The 20011-nt window shown below is 37.5% G+C and overlaps 4 protein-coding genes across 4 annotated transcripts; 1 reads left to right on the forward strand and 3 right to left on the reverse strand.

Annotated features, from left to right (window-relative positions):
• On the forward strand, positions 646-6049 carry LOC109948521. The gene is made up of 8 exons (XM_020561689.1): positions 646-650; positions 1121-1394; positions 2113-2176; positions 3142-3212; positions 3826-3876; positions 4090-4273; positions 5248-5335; positions 5728-6049. The coding sequence occupies exons 1-8, from the start codon at positions 646-648 to the stop codon at positions 5783-5785; spliced, it is 795 nt and encodes a 264-aa protein (XP_020417278.1). The 3' UTR covers positions 5786-6049.
• On the reverse strand, positions 7628-8332 carry LOC18780940 (berberine bridge enzyme-like 21). Its single transcript, XM_007213482.2, has one exon. The coding sequence runs from the start codon at positions 8330-8332 to the stop codon at positions 7628-7630; it is 705 nt and encodes a 234-aa protein (XP_007213544.2).
• Positions 8681-12283, reverse strand: LOC18780292 (berberine bridge enzyme-like 21). Its single transcript, XM_007211903.2, has 2 exons — positions 10367-12283; positions 8681-8980 (listed from the first exon to the last, which is right to left on the reverse strand). Exons 1-2 carry the CDS (start codon positions 12081-12083, stop codon positions 8886-8888), a joined length of 1812 nt encoding a protein of 603 aa, XP_007211965.2. The 5' UTR covers positions 12084-12283; the 3' UTR covers positions 8681-8885.
• LOC18778742 (berberine bridge enzyme-like 8) lies at positions 16295-18384 on the reverse strand. Its single transcript, XM_007211759.2, has one exon. The coding sequence runs from the start codon at positions 18219-18221 to the stop codon at positions 16560-16562; it is 1662 nt and encodes a 553-aa protein (XP_007211821.2). The 5' UTR covers positions 18222-18384; the 3' UTR covers positions 16295-16559.

The following is a 20011-nucleotide window of genomic DNA, read 5'->3' on the forward strand; positions in this document are numbered from 1 at the left end:
CTACAACTTTAGTGTTTACAATATATGTGGCTCACTAATTTTTCTCTCTTGGAGAAATTTCTCTTCACTGTATTTTTCTCTCTACTTACTCACCCTCTTTCTTCCTTCTCTTCCTTTCTTTCTTTCCTCACTCATTCTTCTCTTCCTTTCTTTCTTTCCTCACTCATTCTTCTCTTCATTTTGGTGTGTCTTACAAGTGAATGAGCAAGCCTATTTATAGGCAAAGTAAAAGGATTCTAATGGAGACATAATGATTTCTCCCCAACATTATAATCTTTTGACTAATCATCCTACTTCTAACACCATCATTTCTTCTTTTGACTACCATACTCAACACCATCATTTTTCTTCCATCATTTCTCTTTATGTGGGCTTCACCAATATTATTTACAACATATGATTATATGTCAAATATTATATTGTTGGTTTTCAAGTAGCATTCGTCTTCTGGCTGCTCCTATCCATATATATAATGACAAATATGTAACACCCCGACTCCAATTTAAATATTTATTTTAAACGATTTAAATGAAATTACGAATCTACCCTTGAGTTAGGGGTAAAATGGTCACTTTCTTCTTCGGAAGGATTTTTGGACCACGAGTGGTATTTTTGGGTAGTTGGTACCGAAACGAATTCGTAGACATGCGGTAGGCTTGAATCGGGGTTGTAACGAAAAAGTTACGGGCAAAATAGTGTCAGTGGCAAACTTGTAAATATTTCGAAAAGGGTTAGGGTAAAAAAAAGAGATATTTAGTGATATACCCATTTCTAGCACTAATATTATAAATAAACCCTACACAATTGAATTCCTATAAACAAACCCAAAAAAAACCCAAAAAATGATAGCTGGCCTTATTGAATTTAATATTGATTATTAAATTACTTTGATGCCCTATTGAGTGCTTTGGGTATTTTTATGAGATTTTGGGGTTGGGCTTGTTTTAAGAAATTGATGGCAGTTTTGTAATTTATAAGAAGTTAAAAGCTTTTTTGTTATGTTGTAAATGGGCTTTGGGTGTGTTTCTAAAGTCCATTTTATGTAGGGTATTTTTATAATTTGGGCCCCCATATTGGGTATAATAGTGAATCTCCCTAAAAAAAATCAGATTTTTTCCAGTTTACCTCACTTTCTCTCTCTTCCTCCCGATTCTCTCTCTCTCTCCCGCGTCCTTCTTCCTCCTTCTCCGATTTGCAGACGTGGAGCCGCCGCCACAGACCACGGCCAGCCGCGAGACCGGACCCGAAACAACCGGCCAGACCTCGCCGACGTCCCCCGACCCATCTCCAGCCAGCCGCCGCCGCCTCGTCGCCGAAAAACGCGAATTCCAGGCCGACTTTTGTCTGAGCTTCCAGTCGATCGTTCTCTCTCCTCCGAGCACTATTTCAGACGGGTGAGGTATGGTTTCTCATCCAATTTTCGAGTTCTAGCTTATGATGGTATAGGTTTTCATTGATTTTGAGTCTAGAAAACCGATTAGAAATCTAGATTTTGGGCCGAATTTCAAAAGGAAATTCCGGCCAGTTGCCGGCCGAATTGGAGTTTCTCGTAGTTGAATGAAGTGATCCTGACCTCGAGTAGAAGCTAGGGTAGGAAGGGTGAGCTCGGGTGTGGAGTTTTTCCGTCACCGGAATTACTCTGCACACCCACGCGCTGCCGGCGCGTGTGGCGGCGCGTGGGCGAGTCTGGTGAGGATGTAAATTGACCCGATGAGATCCTTAGGTTGTCACGAGCGCATAGGAATTCGCGGATCTCGATTCGGATGTCGTTTGGCTATCGAACGGATTTTCGCATATTATGCGTTATCCGGGTTCGATAGGTTCCGACCGTTAGATCTTTCCCAATTTTAAATATGTTGTTCTAGGTATTCCTAGGACCTTATGGGACTTCACGAATTCTGAATCGGAGCCCCGGATGTTCCGATTCAAAAATGCGAAGTTTGCGGGTTAGCGATAACCGTAAGATCGTGAACGCTTCCTAAACATGTAATCGGACCTTAGGGTACCATCTTCGACGTGCACGTATGGGAATTTGGGGAGTTAAGCATTTAATTTGTAATTTCCGCTTAGACGTGGTTTTTATATTAATTAACGGTTCGTATTTCGAAATAGGTATTTCGACTGCACGCACGCAGCAAGCAGGACCTTCACGTGGTCAGGCAGCGAGGGAATACTTGTGAGTGGACTTTGTTTTAATCATATGCCTGGTTTTAATTAATGAAAGATTTTGCATAATGGTTTAATGGCTCCTGGATTTTTATATATTTTATGCATGGATAAATTCTGATGAGTGTATAGCAATTGGCAATATATTATGAGTTTGGCCTTTTGGGTTTTGAGAGTGTATTTCATATATGGATTGTGGGGAGGTATATTTTGATATATATTCTTTTTAGTTGAGATATTTGGGTTGTTGGAGGGTGACATGGAAGAGTGTGTTTAGAGAGGAGTTGTGGGATTACACTACGTAAGTACCTTCCCCAGTTACTAGTCTCACTCGCGGCGTTGGATGTTCCGGCGGGTGAGACACTTTCCGTATGCGGCGTTGGATGTTCCGGCGTACGGAAAGACTGTGTATAGAGTTTAGGGTCATCACCATGGCGTTGGATGTTCCGGTGTGTGATGATCCAGTCTGCGCGCGTAGGACATAGTTTGAGAGCTACACATGGCGTTGGATGTTCCGGTGTGGGAGCTTTGGAGTTTCGTCCCCCGGTTGGACCGCTCATCCCTAGACGCAGGATAGCACCTGGAAATCCTGCGGACTAGTCAAACGATCCCCCAGTTGGATTGTTTTCCCCGGTACCTAGGTGGTGTGATGAGTATATCGTATAGCTATTTATAGTTATTTATATATATGTATTTTTATGTATACTTTTTGAATATGTATAGTTGAGTGTGAAAGGAATTGAAATTTATTTAATAGCTGACAGCAGTGGTGAGTTTGAGAGAATGGGGTTCTTTTTGGAAAGAGATAACAGATGTTTTAGAAGAGTTTTAATGAAACATGTTTTGAGTAGATTAATTATTGGATTGTGAAACTGCATAACTTGTGCATTATTTTTACATGGTGGGGTTACTATGTTGTTTTAACTGCAAACCTGTTTTTGTCCACTCACATGTTTTCTGTTTTGCGCCCCCCAGCCAGTAGTTGCTCTTGGAAGTGCAAGTGGTGTACGAAGCAGAATCGGTGCATCTTTCTAATTAGGAACTATGTAAATTCTTCCACTCAACTGTTCTTGTAATCTAAATTCAGTAGATGCTCTGTATTGCCATGGTAGATTTTACTTGTGAGGCCGGAGGCCACTCTAGTATGACTTATGTATGTATGAAAGCATGCTGCTGGTTGGGATTAGTATTACTGTGTGTTGCAGGTTGAATAAATTTTGTTGGGATTGCTTAAATTGCAGGGGAGACTCTGCCAAATTTTTGGTAGAAAGTCTCGATTATTTAATAGGTGGGCCCGGCATCGGGATGATGTCGGGATCAAGACGGGGTCCGCATCGGTCTTCGGAAAATTCCGGGACGGGTCCTGTCAAAATAGCATATTTGGATAATCAAATTTGTTCTTTTTCTTTCTTTTCAAAGTTACTAGGTTTAATTTGTGCTTGCACACAATGTATAATTTATTCTCCATTTAGCTTAACAAACTTATTAATGGCACTCTCTGCATATTTTCAGGATTGATACTCAATCAAATACAGGGAAATTTCAATCCCTCTTTCGTGTATGAGCCCTCATAAAGATGACATTTATATGCTTTTGTTGAAGAACTTTACGAAATATTCATTACATTTTTGTGTTGTTTTACCACACATTGTATTTCAGTATCTTCTTGAGGATGTTGCTTTGGAGCCCAAAAAGTTGAATAAAATCCCTGTAGGTCAGGAGTTCATGCTTTTTTTTAACTTTTACGGGGAACTTTTTACTTGATGTGGATAACTATCATTCTAGCCATGACATTGATTGAGGAGCCAATATATTTAGCATTGGAATTTAAAATTAACTTTAGAATTCGTCATTAATTCTCAGGTCCAGTGAGATCTATTTCTTTTACTTTCGAGGTTTTATTTTATTTTTTTTATAACTCAGGTGGGTTTTTCTGGTAATGCATCTTCAGCCCCTGTATCAAGAAATTGTAAATGCTCCAGTAATGTGATGATTCATGCAGTTGACAAATTCGGGAGCTTCTTAAGGCAATTTCCTCTTTTTCCAAATGCTTTTCTGGTTGGTGGTTGGTGCAGAAGACTTCTTTATTATTCAACTTGCAGATCAGGTAAATTTTGAAGCACTCTGTGATGCAAGTACTTTTGTTGAGTATTTGTTCTCACATTGCATTGAATGAGGTTGATATTTTCTTTATCGGTCAGCTTCAAAAACTGAAGGTGGAACCAGCACATAAAACTTCTCCAGGGTAATATTCTAACCAATTTTTAGGTTTAAGATTTAAGGCATCATGTGAACCGGGTATTTTGGTGGCTTCTGATTATCAACTTATTTATTGTGGTGCTAATTATTTGAACTCAAGTTATTTGTGCCTAATGAACCACAACTGTAATAATTTTAGTTGTAATATATATATGTTTGTGTGTCTATTTGTTTTTTGGTATATAAGCAGACCGTTGTCTCGCATCATGCTGAGGCTGATAGATAATTTTGATGAATTAGAACTTTATGATACACAAGGACAGAGTTGTAGGAACTGTCTTCGCTCACAATTAAGATGTCATTGTCCTCTGAATGAATTTGAAAACAAACCAGTCTTCGCTTCATGTCCTCATATTTTCATGTTTCCATTTGTTGGTATGAGAAAAGGAAATGTAACAGAGGTTGTGATTTCTGTTGGGGTCCATTCCAAAATTATATAGGTTCTGCTGCATGCTAAATTTGCAGCTCAACTCTTTCATCTATGTTACTGAGTCTTTGGAGCTCATTGTTTAGACTCTTGTTTATGGATAGTTTGATGATTTGCAGCATCAATGTTTTAGACAATTAAGGCACAGTGATTATCATCCATAGTTTTGACTTTGGTTTTTTATTTTTATTCCCTAGAAATTAATTTTAGTGAGAAATTTGGATTTCTATTTCAGAAGGTTTGTTCTAGAAAATACAAAATCCAAATATTATGAAGTGTGCACCGGAGAAGATCCTCTTTTTACTTTTCCAAAATATAAATAGTCTATTATATTAGTCTGATGTTTCATACCCCCAACTTATCTTTTATAGTTAATGTTCCATTTGTGTTTGCAGGCCCGAGTCATTGGGTATTATTGTTGGAATTATTTTCTTGGTCTTGGGAATCTTATTCTAGTTTTTCAACTTCACTGCAGATTCAAATGTAAGTTTGCTCTCTTTCATTGAATACAGGAACATAACTTCATTTCAATTTACAATTTCTGCAATTTATTGGTTCTTAGAGGTGAAACATGAGAATTCCTGTTTGTTTATTATCTGTTTGCCTACTTTTTAAATGTAGTTATTTACATAGTTAAGGGCGTTAGTGAAAAAACTGTTCCCACCAATTAAGGGGTAGGTTATGAGTACATTTTGTTCAAACCCATTAGAGTTTACAAATGAAAGAGATGGAAAAAATTTGATGGCCTCATACTAATTTGATGGCCTTATCAGATTGTTTAGATGTAATGAACAAAACTATAACCTATAGCCTGTTATTTCTGCCTTTATTCTGCTTACATTAACACATGTCATTTTCCAAATTTGTACCAACAGAGTTAAAACCTCCGCCGAGGACAAGAAAGAACATAAGCCACCTCTACAGCTGAGCTAACAAGAGAAAGAATCCCTTCTAACAGAGATCAAGGCAGAAAAATCCTCTTCCACGACCCAATAGCATATATATAAAGACCTATTCAAACTCTTTTGAACAATGAGCAACTCAATATTGTCGATATTTTGATGTTTTGACTGCCACTTGATTTACTAAAATATAGTCAGTATTTTAATCATGACAAACAGCATAAAAAAACATGTTATTATCCTATTTTTTTGTAACTTAGACGTGCTAAACAAAGCATGATGCTACTATTTAGATATTCATGCCTATATAAATAGTACCATCATTCCTACATATTTTTCAACATCGTACACATTTCACACGGTTTTAAAACCCGCAACATCATGCGGGCACCATTGTTAGTAAGTTCTATAATAATTAAAGACTTTCCATAAACGTGTACCCAAAAACAAGAAATATGATCCAGTAGTGATGCAGTAGTTATGCACTTGCTTCCATGAAGCTGTCATCATTTTGTTTTCTGTGCGTTGAAATGAGAAATACAACTAATATTGCTTTATTTTTGTTCAAAAATAATGCACGCATTTGAAAGGGATCTGCAATTTTAGAAAGCGTGGTGGAAGAAGAGGCTATGTCGGCTTGGGGTAAAAAATATCCCAGAAGAATAGCTCATGCCCTAGACAAGTCCTATTAGAAATGATTTTGAGTTTATTCTAGAATATAATCCAAGGAGTAGGGGCAGAACTTGTGGCTAAGAGGAATAAGCCAAGTCAGTGGAACTTAGACAAGTCGGCAACAATGCCTATAACTTTGCAAGCAATCTAGCAAAGTGGAGCTAAGAGCTCACCAATCCAAGTCATCAAGGTGGCCACATGGAAGCCAATAGCCATATAAAGGCCAAAAGCTTTGTTTTATCAAGCAGGATATGAAGTAGTTAATAGCTATACCACGAGAAGGCCAATAGCCTGTAATCCTATGTACACAAAGCCATGTACTATTCTCCTCCAATCTAATAAAATCACGTTATTTCAATTATTGCACTACTATTATAAACCCCTTCAGGCACAACCTAACAGTGCTATCAGAGCATCTAAAATCCAACAATTTCCATTATAGAGTCTACTGTATTCTGCATCTGCACATAGAAAATAGCACTGATATGTTCTTTTATGCTCCTACAGTGATGGAATATGGTCTAAGCTTTTGGAGAAGTGTTGAATGCATTGGTTTAGGCTGCAGACTTATTTATTATTATTTTCTACATTGGGCCAAACCCAACTATTTATTATTTACACTCTATTTCTGCCCAGATGGTAAAACAGGGATGCTTTGTTCATTTCTAAAGAAGTTACCAAGATCAACTAAGGTCTTAACATGAACAAGTCTCCTAAAGTTACTCTTGAAATACTTCAAACCCCAAATGCTTGCTTCTACTTGTATTAGCATCATGGTTCCTCCCCAAGTCTAGATCCCTATAGTTCAAATAGGCAGCTCTTGGGGACTTTGAAACATGTGATGCCATGTAGGCATACACCCTTCTCATCCAGCTAATATGTTTCTCAGTTTCCTTGTCAGAATGCCAAGTGACCAAATACTGGATTGCAAATATACTTCCATTTCTATGTGGGAAAGGAGTTTCTGAATCAGATATCTCACAGACTGGTCTAAACTTAAGTCCGGGAACTTATCTTGCATCAAAAGGAGAAGCTTCTCAACCGGTCCAAGAAACAACGAATCAAACAACACTTTAATAGTTTTGCCATCAGTTGCACCGGCTTCATTTGCAACTTCCACAACCAAATGTAAGAAAAGGTCTTCATGGAGCTTATCTGTTACACCTTCTTCTATGGCCAGAATGACTGCAAAGCTCGAGCCTCATCCTCCTCTGATAGCCCATAAGAGTTCTTCTCCCATGGACTTTCTGCTGAGAATTCTGCCATTGACATCAACAATCCTAGCATCAATGACATTGTCAACTGCTAGACCATATTTCCTGAATATGGTACCAAATCCACCTCCACTAATATGTCCTTCCACACCCATTGTGGGACAAGACCCTGCTGGAAATTCATGTACATTACTTTTTTGTGCTATTAAGTAATACAATTCACCAAGTGTAGCACCGGATTCGACCCATGCACTCTCATTCTTTACGTCAATATGGATGGTCTGAACAATGATGATGAAAGGAGCATATGATACATAAGATAGGCCCTCGTAGTCATGGCCCCCACTTTGGAATCTTTTTTGTATGCCATGTTTCTTGGAGCAAATAACTGCTGCTTGAACATGAGATTCATGGAAAGGAGTAACGATAACTTTGGGTTTTGGCGTTGAATTGTTCAAGAATCTGAGGTTCTGTATGGAAGATTGCAAGATTGAGGAATAAGCAGAACTGTTTCTGGTTAAGATTATTTCCTTACTTGAGTTAGAATGCTTTAGGTGAGTGGAAAGACATTGAAGTAAGCTTTCAGAAATTGAATTTGAACTTGGGGACCAAACTGAGTTGAAAAGGATGATAAGTAGTGGAAGTAGTTTTACGTCGAAGAACACCATGATTATAACCTCTGCATGTAACATGGTACCGGCTCAGTCATTTATATATGGTTGACGTTCCTAGTAATTATCTGGTTGAGGTTCCAACTTTGTACTCTAAATTAAAGAACATTGCAGACATTGGCCATTGAAAATTTCCAAGTATAAGTTGAAACTTCAAGTGAAAAAAATTCTTGGATGAAATTTGGAATATGACATGATTTTGTCTTGGATACATGAATTTGCAAATAACTTATCACTTCTATAATGGCCGCAATGAGCAGTTTGTCATCACCTACTATAAAGTGCCGCATTCTCACTATTTGCATGTCCTACGGTAACCAGAGAATCAACTAAGCCGCCCTCAACTAACTAGAGGTTCTTTTTTTGAAAAAAAAATTGAAAAAAACCAGGATATTTCTGTCAGTTAAGATGCTGATTTTCAACCCCAGCCTAAAACGACTTCAATTTACACAAAAAATTGAGGGATTGACAATATGCTAAGTAAGAACTTACTAAACAGAGAATTTAAAAATCAAACAAAACAAAACAAAAAGGTTATGAAGGATCCTAGTCTTGACTATGGAAACATTTCTCGTTACCAACCTCCGATAAGCAAGCATATCAGTAGAACGAATGGCTTCCCCATTGGTAAGTTGGAACTTGACCTGCTATTCACGTCTGAGTTTCCATCTGCAATATCAGCAACCAAAGTCAGCAACTTCTGGAGAGCTCAGGAGTAGGAAACAAAATATATGTGAAGATTGTAGTTTGAGTGTTTAACCATCCAATCAAACAAGTTCTGTTTACATTATTTATTAATTCCAGGTAATCTAGAATCATGTCTAACTCCCTTATGAACTTGGGTTTCAAGCCTCTATCTGAAAGTAGGAAGCTCATGCATAAGCAGGCCATGGAAAAGCTAGTGGTAATTGAGTTAAAACTATTTTTGATTTACAGGACCAAAAGCATATCAAACATATACTCCCTGGAAAATGGCAAGCCAGAGTCAGAGAGCTAAAATGTGCATCTCTTCACTTTGAGCTTAGTAATTAAATAAAATGCAAATTGGTTTCTGAATATCATCAAATAGGTTGAATGCATTCACAAGGAGTCTTGATGACTGACTGGAAATCACCAACAATTTGGCAAACCAACCATCCATAATCCTAACAAAGTGTTACGAAAAAATTGGAGTATCCATAACTAAAGTGAATGCAAAAATGTTCTCACTATTTCAGGATACACAACAATAACAGTAAAGCACATGGTGATAGCCCACAAAAGAAAAAGACCAAAAGGGTCATGTGCAAGGCACCCCACATGAAAGTTCTTCTATGGGGAGAGGACTTAGTCATAGGGAACAGGCTGAGGCCCAGACCTTGTATAATTGTATTCCTCCTCTAGCAGTGGATGGGATCCCACACGCATAATTCTAAACGTGTGAAAACCATAAAGTCAAGACCTACCAACCAGCCGAAGCTTCATTGCTGATAAGAGTTCTCAATGATAGCTACTTTCACTCACTTTTACCTATATGCCATTGTGAAAGGAACATATATTCTGACTTTGATCAAAAGGAAAATGGTTTTTAAGCTTGAAGTGAAGAATATGCACGGATAATTTTGTTCATTGAGAATATTGAAAGAAATAAACCCAAAGAAAAACAGAGAAAAAAAAGACTCATAACCCATCAACTCAGTTCTTTTTATTTTTCCAATGGTTGAGAGAGAGCCTCTTTCAGATTATTGAGCAAGCAAACAAATCAGAGAGGATAGAAAGAAATTGTTAAAATCAGCCTTGAAAGGTAGACACTGTCAATCATGTTAGTGTCGTACCATTTGCATTAACTAGAATGAATGAGATTGTTTGTAGTTTTCTTGTACATGTCACATCTCTCATAATCTAAAAATCAAAGAGTAAATTGTATAAATTTTGTATATTCACTATGACAAGTGCTCAATCAAAAGTAACCAAATACTCATCATCTAAGTCACATTATTTTTTTTTAAACTTATAGTATGATGAATCAATAACCAATACAAGCTGTGTCAACAGCTAAATTCTCCTATGCCTTACTTGGAAGAGTAGGGATACTCTGCTCGTTCCTGAAGAAATTTTCTGGATCAACAGCAGTCTTCACCTTCAGCAACCTATCAAAGTTGTCATTGAAGTACTTCAATCCATAAACCTTCCCTTCTTCATAGCTATTGTCACCAAATGTATTGACACCAATGTCAAGGTCCCTGTAATTCAAGAAAGCACTTCTTGGGTTCTTGGACACAAATGGGGTCATGTAACTGTAAAGCCTCCTGCTTTGTGTGAGATAATTCTTCTCTGACTCCTCTCCTGCATCTTCCCAATTCACTGAGTACTGAATTTTGAACAAGTTCCCTGCACGGTGTGGAAAAGGAGTCTCAGAGGCCGGAATTTGGCTCATTTTCCCACCATATGGATTGAACACCAACCCTGTTTTGCCAAGCTCAATCATCTTCTTCCATAACCACTCCAACCCATCTTTGGAGATTGCGGTTTGAACATAATCAGACTTCCTTTTCAGGAAATTTGCATCATTGGGATTTCTATTGAGCAACGCTTCAGGTTTAGTCCGATTATCAAAATTAGCCCACCAAAGCACAGAGTCAATCCAACTCATCTCCATACAGTTCTCCTTCTTCAAACCCAATTCAGGAAACTCCTTCCCCAACAATGACACAAGTTGGTCGGCATTGCCAAGAAACTCGGCCAAAATTGAGATTCTAACAGTCTTCTCACCCTTCTTCACTTTAGAAGTCACAGGCTGCAAAAGCATCCTCATAAAAAGACCATCGTCTGTGGTTGGCGCCACCTCTTGCCACTTCAAAACGACGGCGGTTGCATTCTCTTCCAAGGTTCTCTCCACCCGGAACACTGTAACAATTTCAGGCACAGAAACCAACTTCAATTTGTATGAAATAATAACTCCAAAGCTTCCTCCACCTCCTCCTTTAATAGCCCAAAAGAGGTCTTCTCCCATTGATTTTCTGTCAAGAAGCCTCCCCTGAACATCAACAATCTGAGCATCAATGACATTGTCCACAGCAAGGCCATACTTCCTCAACATGTTTCCATAGCCGCCACCACTTATGTGCCCACCAACACCAACTGTTTCACAAACTCCAGCAGGAAAGCCATGAACTTTGCTCTTCTCCCAAATCCTATAGTACATTTCTCCAAGTGTGGCTCCAGCCTGAGCCCAAACAGAACCGTCTTTGATGTCCACAGTGATACTCCTGAGATTAAACATGTCAAGAACAATAAAAGTCTGATCAGACCAATAAGAAACACCCTCATAATCGTGGCCGCCGCTTCGGATTTTGAGCTGTATGCCAAGCTGCTTTGCGCAGAGGACAGAGGCCTGGACATGGGATTCAGCTGAGGGGGTGACTATGAGCACTGGTTTTGGCGTTGAGGTTTTGTTGAACCTGGAATTTCTGATGTAGGCTCTTAGCACAGATGTGTATGAAGGGTTGTTTTGGGCAAAAACTATGTTTGCCAATGGAGTTGAAGATGATGAGTTTGCTTTTGTGTTCAGGCATTGAACAAAGTTGTCATAGACAGAACCAGAGGCTGCCCATGATGCAGAAACATAAAAAACAACAAACAAAACAGCAAGTGGAAGAATTCTAGGCATTGTGCTTCTCATTGTTATTGTCAATTTGTTGTGTGTTTGCTGTGTGGCTTTGGTCCTCTTATATATAGCCAGAGGGGGACTTTTTATTTTTGGTATTTTTTTATTTTCTGATATTTTTTCCATAAAATTTAATGCTGATGAGAAAATTCAATGGTAATTTTTATGGAAAGTGAATCTGCACCAATCATGCATGCATATCTCAAGACTCCAACTTTTTCTAAACTCGGTGTGGTGGTCCATCCACATTATACTTGTGTAAATTTTGACTTTTATTTCTATTTGATGGTTTACAATTTGACTTTATTAAATTGGGATTATTGACTTCTGTTTTGAAAATTCTCTAAGCTTTTAATATAGGAAGAATATCAAACTAAAATCAAATTGAAGATTTAATTACTGTCTAAACATAGGGAGATACGATTTAATATTTTTGGAAGCATAGGATTTAAAATTCGTTTCATTTTTTTTTTCTTAGGTCATTATCTGTTTTTCCTTTTTCTTTTTTGTTTGGCCTGCAATTACAACAGTTTTGTTTTTTAGCAAACGATATTTCATTAAAACCAATAGCAAAACACAAAACAAGAATCGTTCTGTAAAGGAGTGACCTTGTTAAAACATTCTCGAAGAAAATTATATGAGATAACAAAATTCCGAGTAAGAAAAAGAATACCACACATGCCACATTACAAGTGATCTTAAGAAAAAACACGCAAATCAGGCCAATCATCATGAAAGGAATCCATGAGCCAAGGAGGTCCCTCATCCATCCAGAACGATAAACCGTTACCACGGAGACTCAAGCGAGCAATCCAATGGGCAGCACCATTAGCTTGATGGGGAGTTATAACAGTTTAACATAATAATATTGTTATTATTATAACCCATGAAATTTAACAAATTTACACATCTGTAAAAGAATGGACCTTTTCTCAACCCTGCAGTTTAAATATACAAAGTGACAAGATGGACAGCATGTAACGAAAATGATAGCAGGTTTACAAATGAAGTTGGTCCAAAATCCAAAACTAGTTTACGTTTTCTGCATGTATGATCAATTAACTCACCCTATATTTAAATAAAAAGAATGTCTGAAACCAGATGCCATGTTTTGAATCCTGTGTCAAACAAAGTCACCTTGTTTTCATTGTACATAACAAAATGCATGCATAGATATGTCTTTATATGAATAGTTGTTGACTAAGTCGTAGGTACATGTACCATGTGCTTTATGGTAGGTATGCTGCATGATCTAGAAAATTAACCAATAATCGCATAATTAGTCAATGTTATTAGAAAAGATTATAAATAAATAAAAACAATTTTCGAAGATAGTAATTAAGCATATTGTGTTATGGCATTGACCAGGTCAATGAAATGGACTGGAAGCAGTGCGCCGAAGGTGGTGCCAAAAAAAAATAAAATAAAAAACTTCAATAAAAGGATTGACTTCATGAGAGATGAGATATATTTTGTCTTCAAACCCGTGTTCTTCGTCACTTGTTTGTTAGTTTGCACGGTGTAAAATGGACTACGCAAATATATTATACATCTCTCATCTATGTATGATGTAGAACAACTGGCCCATCAGTTTATGCATCAATTGGACCGTAAGTCTGAATTTCAAAAAAATTTAAGGATATTTTAGGGTTTTTATTTGTTAATTTTGTGCTTTCTTTTCTCATAAAGATTTGATTTGCTTTTCTTAGTTGATTTAGGATTTTCCTTTATGCTTCCTTTGTTAATTAGGAACTCATCAATTCCTAGTAAAATTTAGATGGTTGATTGATTTATTTATTTATTTTGTTGTTGCCAAAGATGGTTGATTAGGATTGCCAATTTGTGGTAGAATTCGGATTTGGAAATAACAATCATAAACCTTTATATAGGCATATACAATCTTGTTCGGGATCCAGAGCCTTTAGATTAATTAACATTCGTGCATTTACACGCATTTAAAGAGATGTTAACTATTACATTGATCTAATGAATTTTAATAAATCCACATAATCATAATTGTATTATACCAAAACTCACCATTTGCACCTTATTATATGTATATCTTTAAAATTAAAAACTCCCATCAAACAGCTACCACCTTCCTCCCCAACCGAGCCCCTATACTGCCTGCCAATTGCCACTGCCTCTCACTCTATTTTCTTCTCTCTGTCTCTCACACACACCTTCACTAGGTCCTATAGTTGGAAGGCACTTCTAGGATTTTCAATTGCAGTTTAATTTTGAAATACTTGCTTGCTGTTGAGACAATAATTCCATGTTAAATACTACGATAGGACTATGGATGGCACAGAGAGAGGTGGTGGCCATGGATAGTAGCAATCAGTAGGAGTGGTTTAGGGATGGGGCTGGTAAGGGCTGGGTTGGGGGCAGAGACTATTATTTTGTATCTTTAATATTTTATTTCAAAGATATTAGATACACATAACGGTAAAGAGATGCTGAGATGTGGACAGTGGCGGTTCCAGAATTCAAAAGTCGATTGGGCAAAACTTACATACTAAACTCGATGGTACGAGTGAATTTCATCAATAAACATAAAAATATACACCTTGTCAAGGGGACATGATGAACCATACCCTCAAATGCATCTCAAACCATAAATAAAAGTTCAACAAATACAAAAGCTAAAACTAAAACCAAAAGTAAATGCAATGCAATACAAAACAATATTATTTAAATCTAAAATTTAACCCTGCGAGGCTTGGAACTCTTAAAAGATAGCCTATGAATAATATGTAGAAAGAATTTTAATCAAACAGACCAATAAAAAATCAAACAAATTTTCATAATAGCATACTCAACAATACCAAACCAAAATTTATAATTCATCCATAACTAAACCCTAGAATACTCAATTTTAACAAAATCCCAAATCAAAGCCATACAATAATTCATCCCTAATCAAAGCCCTGATTAATTTCAACAAAATTCCAAAATTATAATTCATCCATAATTCCTAAAATACTCAATTTTTAATTAAATATATATAACAAAGGATAGAATGAGAATAATACTTCTTGTTGACAAAAGGAGAGGAGAATCTGTTGTTGCCAAGTTGCCCACCCAAGATAATAGAAGATGTAGCCAATAGAGAGAGAATTGGGCCCAAAAAAAGAGAGATGGAGAAACTTGCAGTTGTCGGGTAGCAAAGAGAGAGAGAGAGAGAGAGAGAGAGAGAGAGAGAAACAAGAAGTCTAATAGTCAAAAGAGAAGGAGAGACAAGATATGAGACCACTTGAATGGGCAATATATGTGTAGAGTTTGTTTTTAATTTTTTTTTTTAAATTTTGGGATGGGTTTATAACACATGTAGGTAATTTTATTATTTTTTAAAAAAATTTGGGCTAGCCGCCCATGGATGTGGACTTGTTAAAATTCATTAGATCAATCTAATGGTTAATATCCCTTTAAATACATGTAAATGCACGGATGTTAAATGCAGAGGCTCGGGATCCTATGCATGCAATCCTATGAAAAAAGGAAATAGAAACTTGCCAAAGAAAACCTAACTTTCTTAAAAAGAAATTAGAATTTTGAATTTTATGCTGGTTTAACTAATTGATGCATAAAATGATCCGTCAATTTGTTCTAGGTAATAATTTTTTTTATATTGTTTTTCTTGATGAATATATCAATAGAATTTACAAATGAAGCATTCAAAGGAAGCAGTAAATAAATGAAAACGACCATTGGGTCAAGGAATTATGGGCGAAATTCTATAGTGAGGGTGTCATATATGGACACTTTATGTGGACCTTCATATTACCCACAGGATCATTTCATTAAACTTAACTGAAGTTACTATTCAGAAGAATCATGTGACTATTATGAAAGTTTACATATATGGTCCATATATGACACCCTCACCATAAAATGACTCGGAACTATGGTTATAAGTACTCCAGTCGGACTGGGTTGGGTTGATTTTGGGTTTAGACTAGAATGAGCCACTATCAGGCTTTACTTGAGTTGTCAAGTGAAATTTTGATCAAGCATTAATTTACAGGCCCAGCACATGGAATGTGACAAATTATGCACCTGGGAAGGTGAGGATAAAATCTGGGACTGTCCTCGCTTGTAAGGATGACAAGCAAATCGGGGTATGTCATTCCCCCCATTCCCATCTCTGTTAAGCATTTTTCCCTCATCACCACCTTCATCCCCGTTACACTCTTGCCCTTATAGCTGTGTTTATATTAAGCAGATAAACTTGTAGCTATGTTTATAATAGTGAATAGGAAAAAAACCAAGCGGACCAACTATTGATATAACTCTTTCCAATGGTTTCCAACTTTCGAATCCATCTTCCACAATCATAAGAAAAAGGAAAACCCAACAGGAATATTCATCCAAGACAAAGGAAAGGCAGCAAGGAAATAAAGACAACTAAACTTGGAATTTCCATTAAATAGGCCAAGGAAAACTGGACAAATTCAGTTCCTCACCTTCAAATCCAACATTTCCAAATGCTCCACTTATTCTGCTACAAACTTTTGCATGTACAACAATAATATCTTATACAAATAAATTTTCATTCCTTTACAAATATAAATACACACACACACAAATACAAAGCAGCCTTTACTCTGCCATTTTACCTTCCCAACCTGTAAGAGATGGAATACTTTGTTCATAACTAAAAAAGTTTCCTGGATCTACAGCAGTCTTCACTTGTACCAATCTGTCAAAGTTCCCCTTGAAGTACTTGGTCCCCCAAACACTAGCTTCTGAGTAGCTTGCATTGCCATTTCCATTGGTACCCAAATCAACATCTCTGTAATTGAGATATGAACACCTTGGTGACTTTGACACATAAGGTGTCATAAACTCATAAAGCCTTCTTATCAGATCAAGGTTTTTATCTGCAGCCTCCACACCCTCCTCTTTCCAATTCACTGAGTACTGGATTTTGTACACATTTCCAGCTCTATGTGGAAATGGGGTTTCAAGCTCTGAAATTTCCCTCATTTTTCCACCATAAGGATTGAATGTTAGTACTGGCTTTCTCAGTTCCATCATTTTCTTCCAAAGTTCTTCAAGACCTGACTTTGACATTGGTTCTTGGATGTAATCAGATTTCTTCTTCAGAAATTTTTCTGATGATGGTTGTCTTTCAAGCAAGACATCAGTGGAAGTTCCAATTGGGTAATTAGACCAATACAAGACAGATTCTATCCAACTCATTTCAATATAATCCTCATGCTTCAAACCCAATTGGGGTAAGCTCTCATCCATCAAAGCATGAAGTTTTTTTGCATTTCCTAGAAACAATGCCACAAATTTAGCTTTCACTGTCTGATGCCCCTTTTTATTCGATTGCATCACAACCGCCCTAATGAAAAGATCTTCATGAATTGTATCAGCAACATATTGCCACTGATGAACAATGTCGGTGGCACCTTGTTCTAAAGTCCTCTCAACTCGAAAAACTGTGACAATTTCTGGGACAGGAACCAACTTGATTTTCCAAGAAACAATCACACCAAAGCTAGCTCCACCTCCACCTCTAATAGCCCAAAATAGGTCTTCTCCCATTGACTCTCTATCTAAAAGTCTTCCATTAACATCAACAATTTGAGCATCAAGTATGTTATCAACAGAAAGGCCATATTTTCTCATCATATTACCATACCCACCTCCACTCAAGTGTCCTCCAACCCCAACTGTGGGGCAAACACCAGCTGGAAAGCCATGGATCTTGCTCTGCTCTGCTACTCTGTAATAAACTTCACCCAATGTTGCTCCAGATTCAACCCAAGCACTCTCATCTTCTACTTTGACACTTATGGATCTTAAACTGAACATGTCAACGATGATGAACGGAACTTGAGACACATAAGAGAGCCCATCATAGTCGTGGCCGCCACTGCGGATTCTGACTTGAAGGGCATGGATTTTGGAGCAAAAGATTGAAGCTTGGATGTGGGAAACGTGTGTGGGAGTGACTATGAACAGTGGCTTTGGGGTTGTGGGGGTTATGAAGCGCAGGTTTCTGATATATGACTGCAAGATGGATGTGTATGAAGAGTTGTTGGGGAAGTAGGTGACTGCAGAGATTGGTGGGGAGGAATATTGGGAATGATTGGAAAGGCATTGGAGGAAGAAGGTGTCTTGGGTTGGATTTGAAGCTGCCATTGAAACATGGAGAAGAAGGAAGAAACCAGCTGCTAAAATTGCACAACTACTCGGAGTTTCCATGAAATGTGAGTTGAGTTTTGTCACTTTTGCCAAATTAACTACCATATGTGCTTGCTTAGGACAACTAACAAATAATAAGCCGGAAGTTTGTGCTTCCAAGTTCCAAATTTAGTGCCTTAAGGATTAAGACTGGTGAACAGAGAGAAATTGGGAAGGCAAAGCACCCAGCCCAAGGCCAAGAAGTTGGGTAACTCGCAGACAGACTGGAACTCGTGGCTTGTTGAAGGCCAAGAACTTGAGCTTAATCTTTGACTTTCAGGAAAATTGAGTCTAGTGGGTCGGGGATTGTTAGTTTTAGGCCCAGCTTCCTACTTACTTCGGTCCGGTTGAGTTGGACAGGCATTGGGCTTAGACCGGACCAAGCCACAATCAAGGCTTCGCCCCTCAACCTAAATGATGATGATTTTTCTTTCTCTTATATTTTTGGTGTGACAAATGCTGATATTTACGCCTATCTTGATGTACTAGTGAAGCTCTACTCCAGTTAAGAATTCTCGATTTTATTGGAAGGGTAAAACTGGATTTTTAGAGGTCGTTTGGTACGATGGATTATTATAGACTGGACTAAATCTTATAACTGTCTTATATTAGCTCGGATTAGCATAAGCTGGATTAAGTATTGACCTACGTTTGGTGCTGCGTCGGACTAAGAAGTTGGATTGTAAAAATAATGAAGACTTATGTTTGGTATTGTGTCAGACTAAAACATAATTATTTTAATATTTAATTTAATTAAAGATTGCCAAAATTATCTTATCTTTTCTTCTCTTTTTTAATGGTGTCTCCCTTAATTTAATTAAACATCTCTGTTAATGGTGTCTCCCTTTGCAGTTGTCCTGATCATGGTGGATGATTTCTTGGAAGGTTCAATTGGGTTTGACAGTTGTTGTTGAATTTGGGTTCAATTGGGTTGTGGTTCCATTGGGTTTGAATTGGTGGTGGTTGATTCGAGTGACTGGGTTTGAATTGGTGGTGGTTGGTTCGAGTGACTGGGTTTGACGATGGTTTGTGGTGATTCTGGTGGTCACAGTTCTAGGTGAAGAAGAAGAAGCTGGTTATTGTCGGACTTGCGTTCTCTGTTTAGCAAAATCGCTATTTTGCGAAAGGTGTTTGAGGCTCGCTAAACTAGAAGGGCGAATGAGGCTTTTTGTTTACTGTTGTACTATACAATCCCATTTAATTTAGTCCCCCTCTTACCAAATATGATTTTCAAAGTGTTATTTAACATTGTCCAGGCTAGTCTAGCCTACCAAACATGCCCTTAGAATTAGGGGTGGGCGCGGTCCGGTTCGGTCCGGTTCTCACCTCAAACCGGAACTAAAATCGATATTATTTAACCGGTCCGGTTCGGTCCAGTTTAGGCAAAAAAAATTTCGAAAACCGGCCGGTTCGGTTCTAACCGATTCCGGTCCGGTTCTGGTTTTGAACCGGATTATTAATTTATTATTTTTTTTAATTTTTTTTTAAAAAAAAAATTTAAAATTTTTTTAATAAAAAAATTATAATAAATAACTTATTTTTTTAGCTTAAAAATGAACAAATAATCCAATTCATACATTTAGAAATTTTTTGAAGTTGAACTTGGAAAATTAGTGATTATAAAAGTTAAAAAATGGCATTAGATTTTAAAATTTTGTAAAAATATAAATATAAAATATATGACTGGTCCGGTTCGGTCCGGTCCGGTGCGGAGAGATGTAAAACCAGAACCGGTTCGGTCCGGTTCAGGTCCGGTTTGTTGACTTTTTTGGTCAACCGGTTTTTTTTCCGATTTTTTTTCACCGGTTCGGTTCGGTGTTCCGGTTTTCCGGTCCCGATGCCCACCCCTACTTAGA

Source organism: Prunus persica, chromosome G4 (assembly GCF_000346465.2).
Source record: "Prunus persica cultivar Lovell chromosome G4, Prunus_persica_NCBIv2, whole genome shotgun sequence".
Classification (NCBI taxonomy): Eukaryota; Viridiplantae; Streptophyta; class Magnoliopsida; order Rosales; family Rosaceae; genus Prunus; species Prunus persica.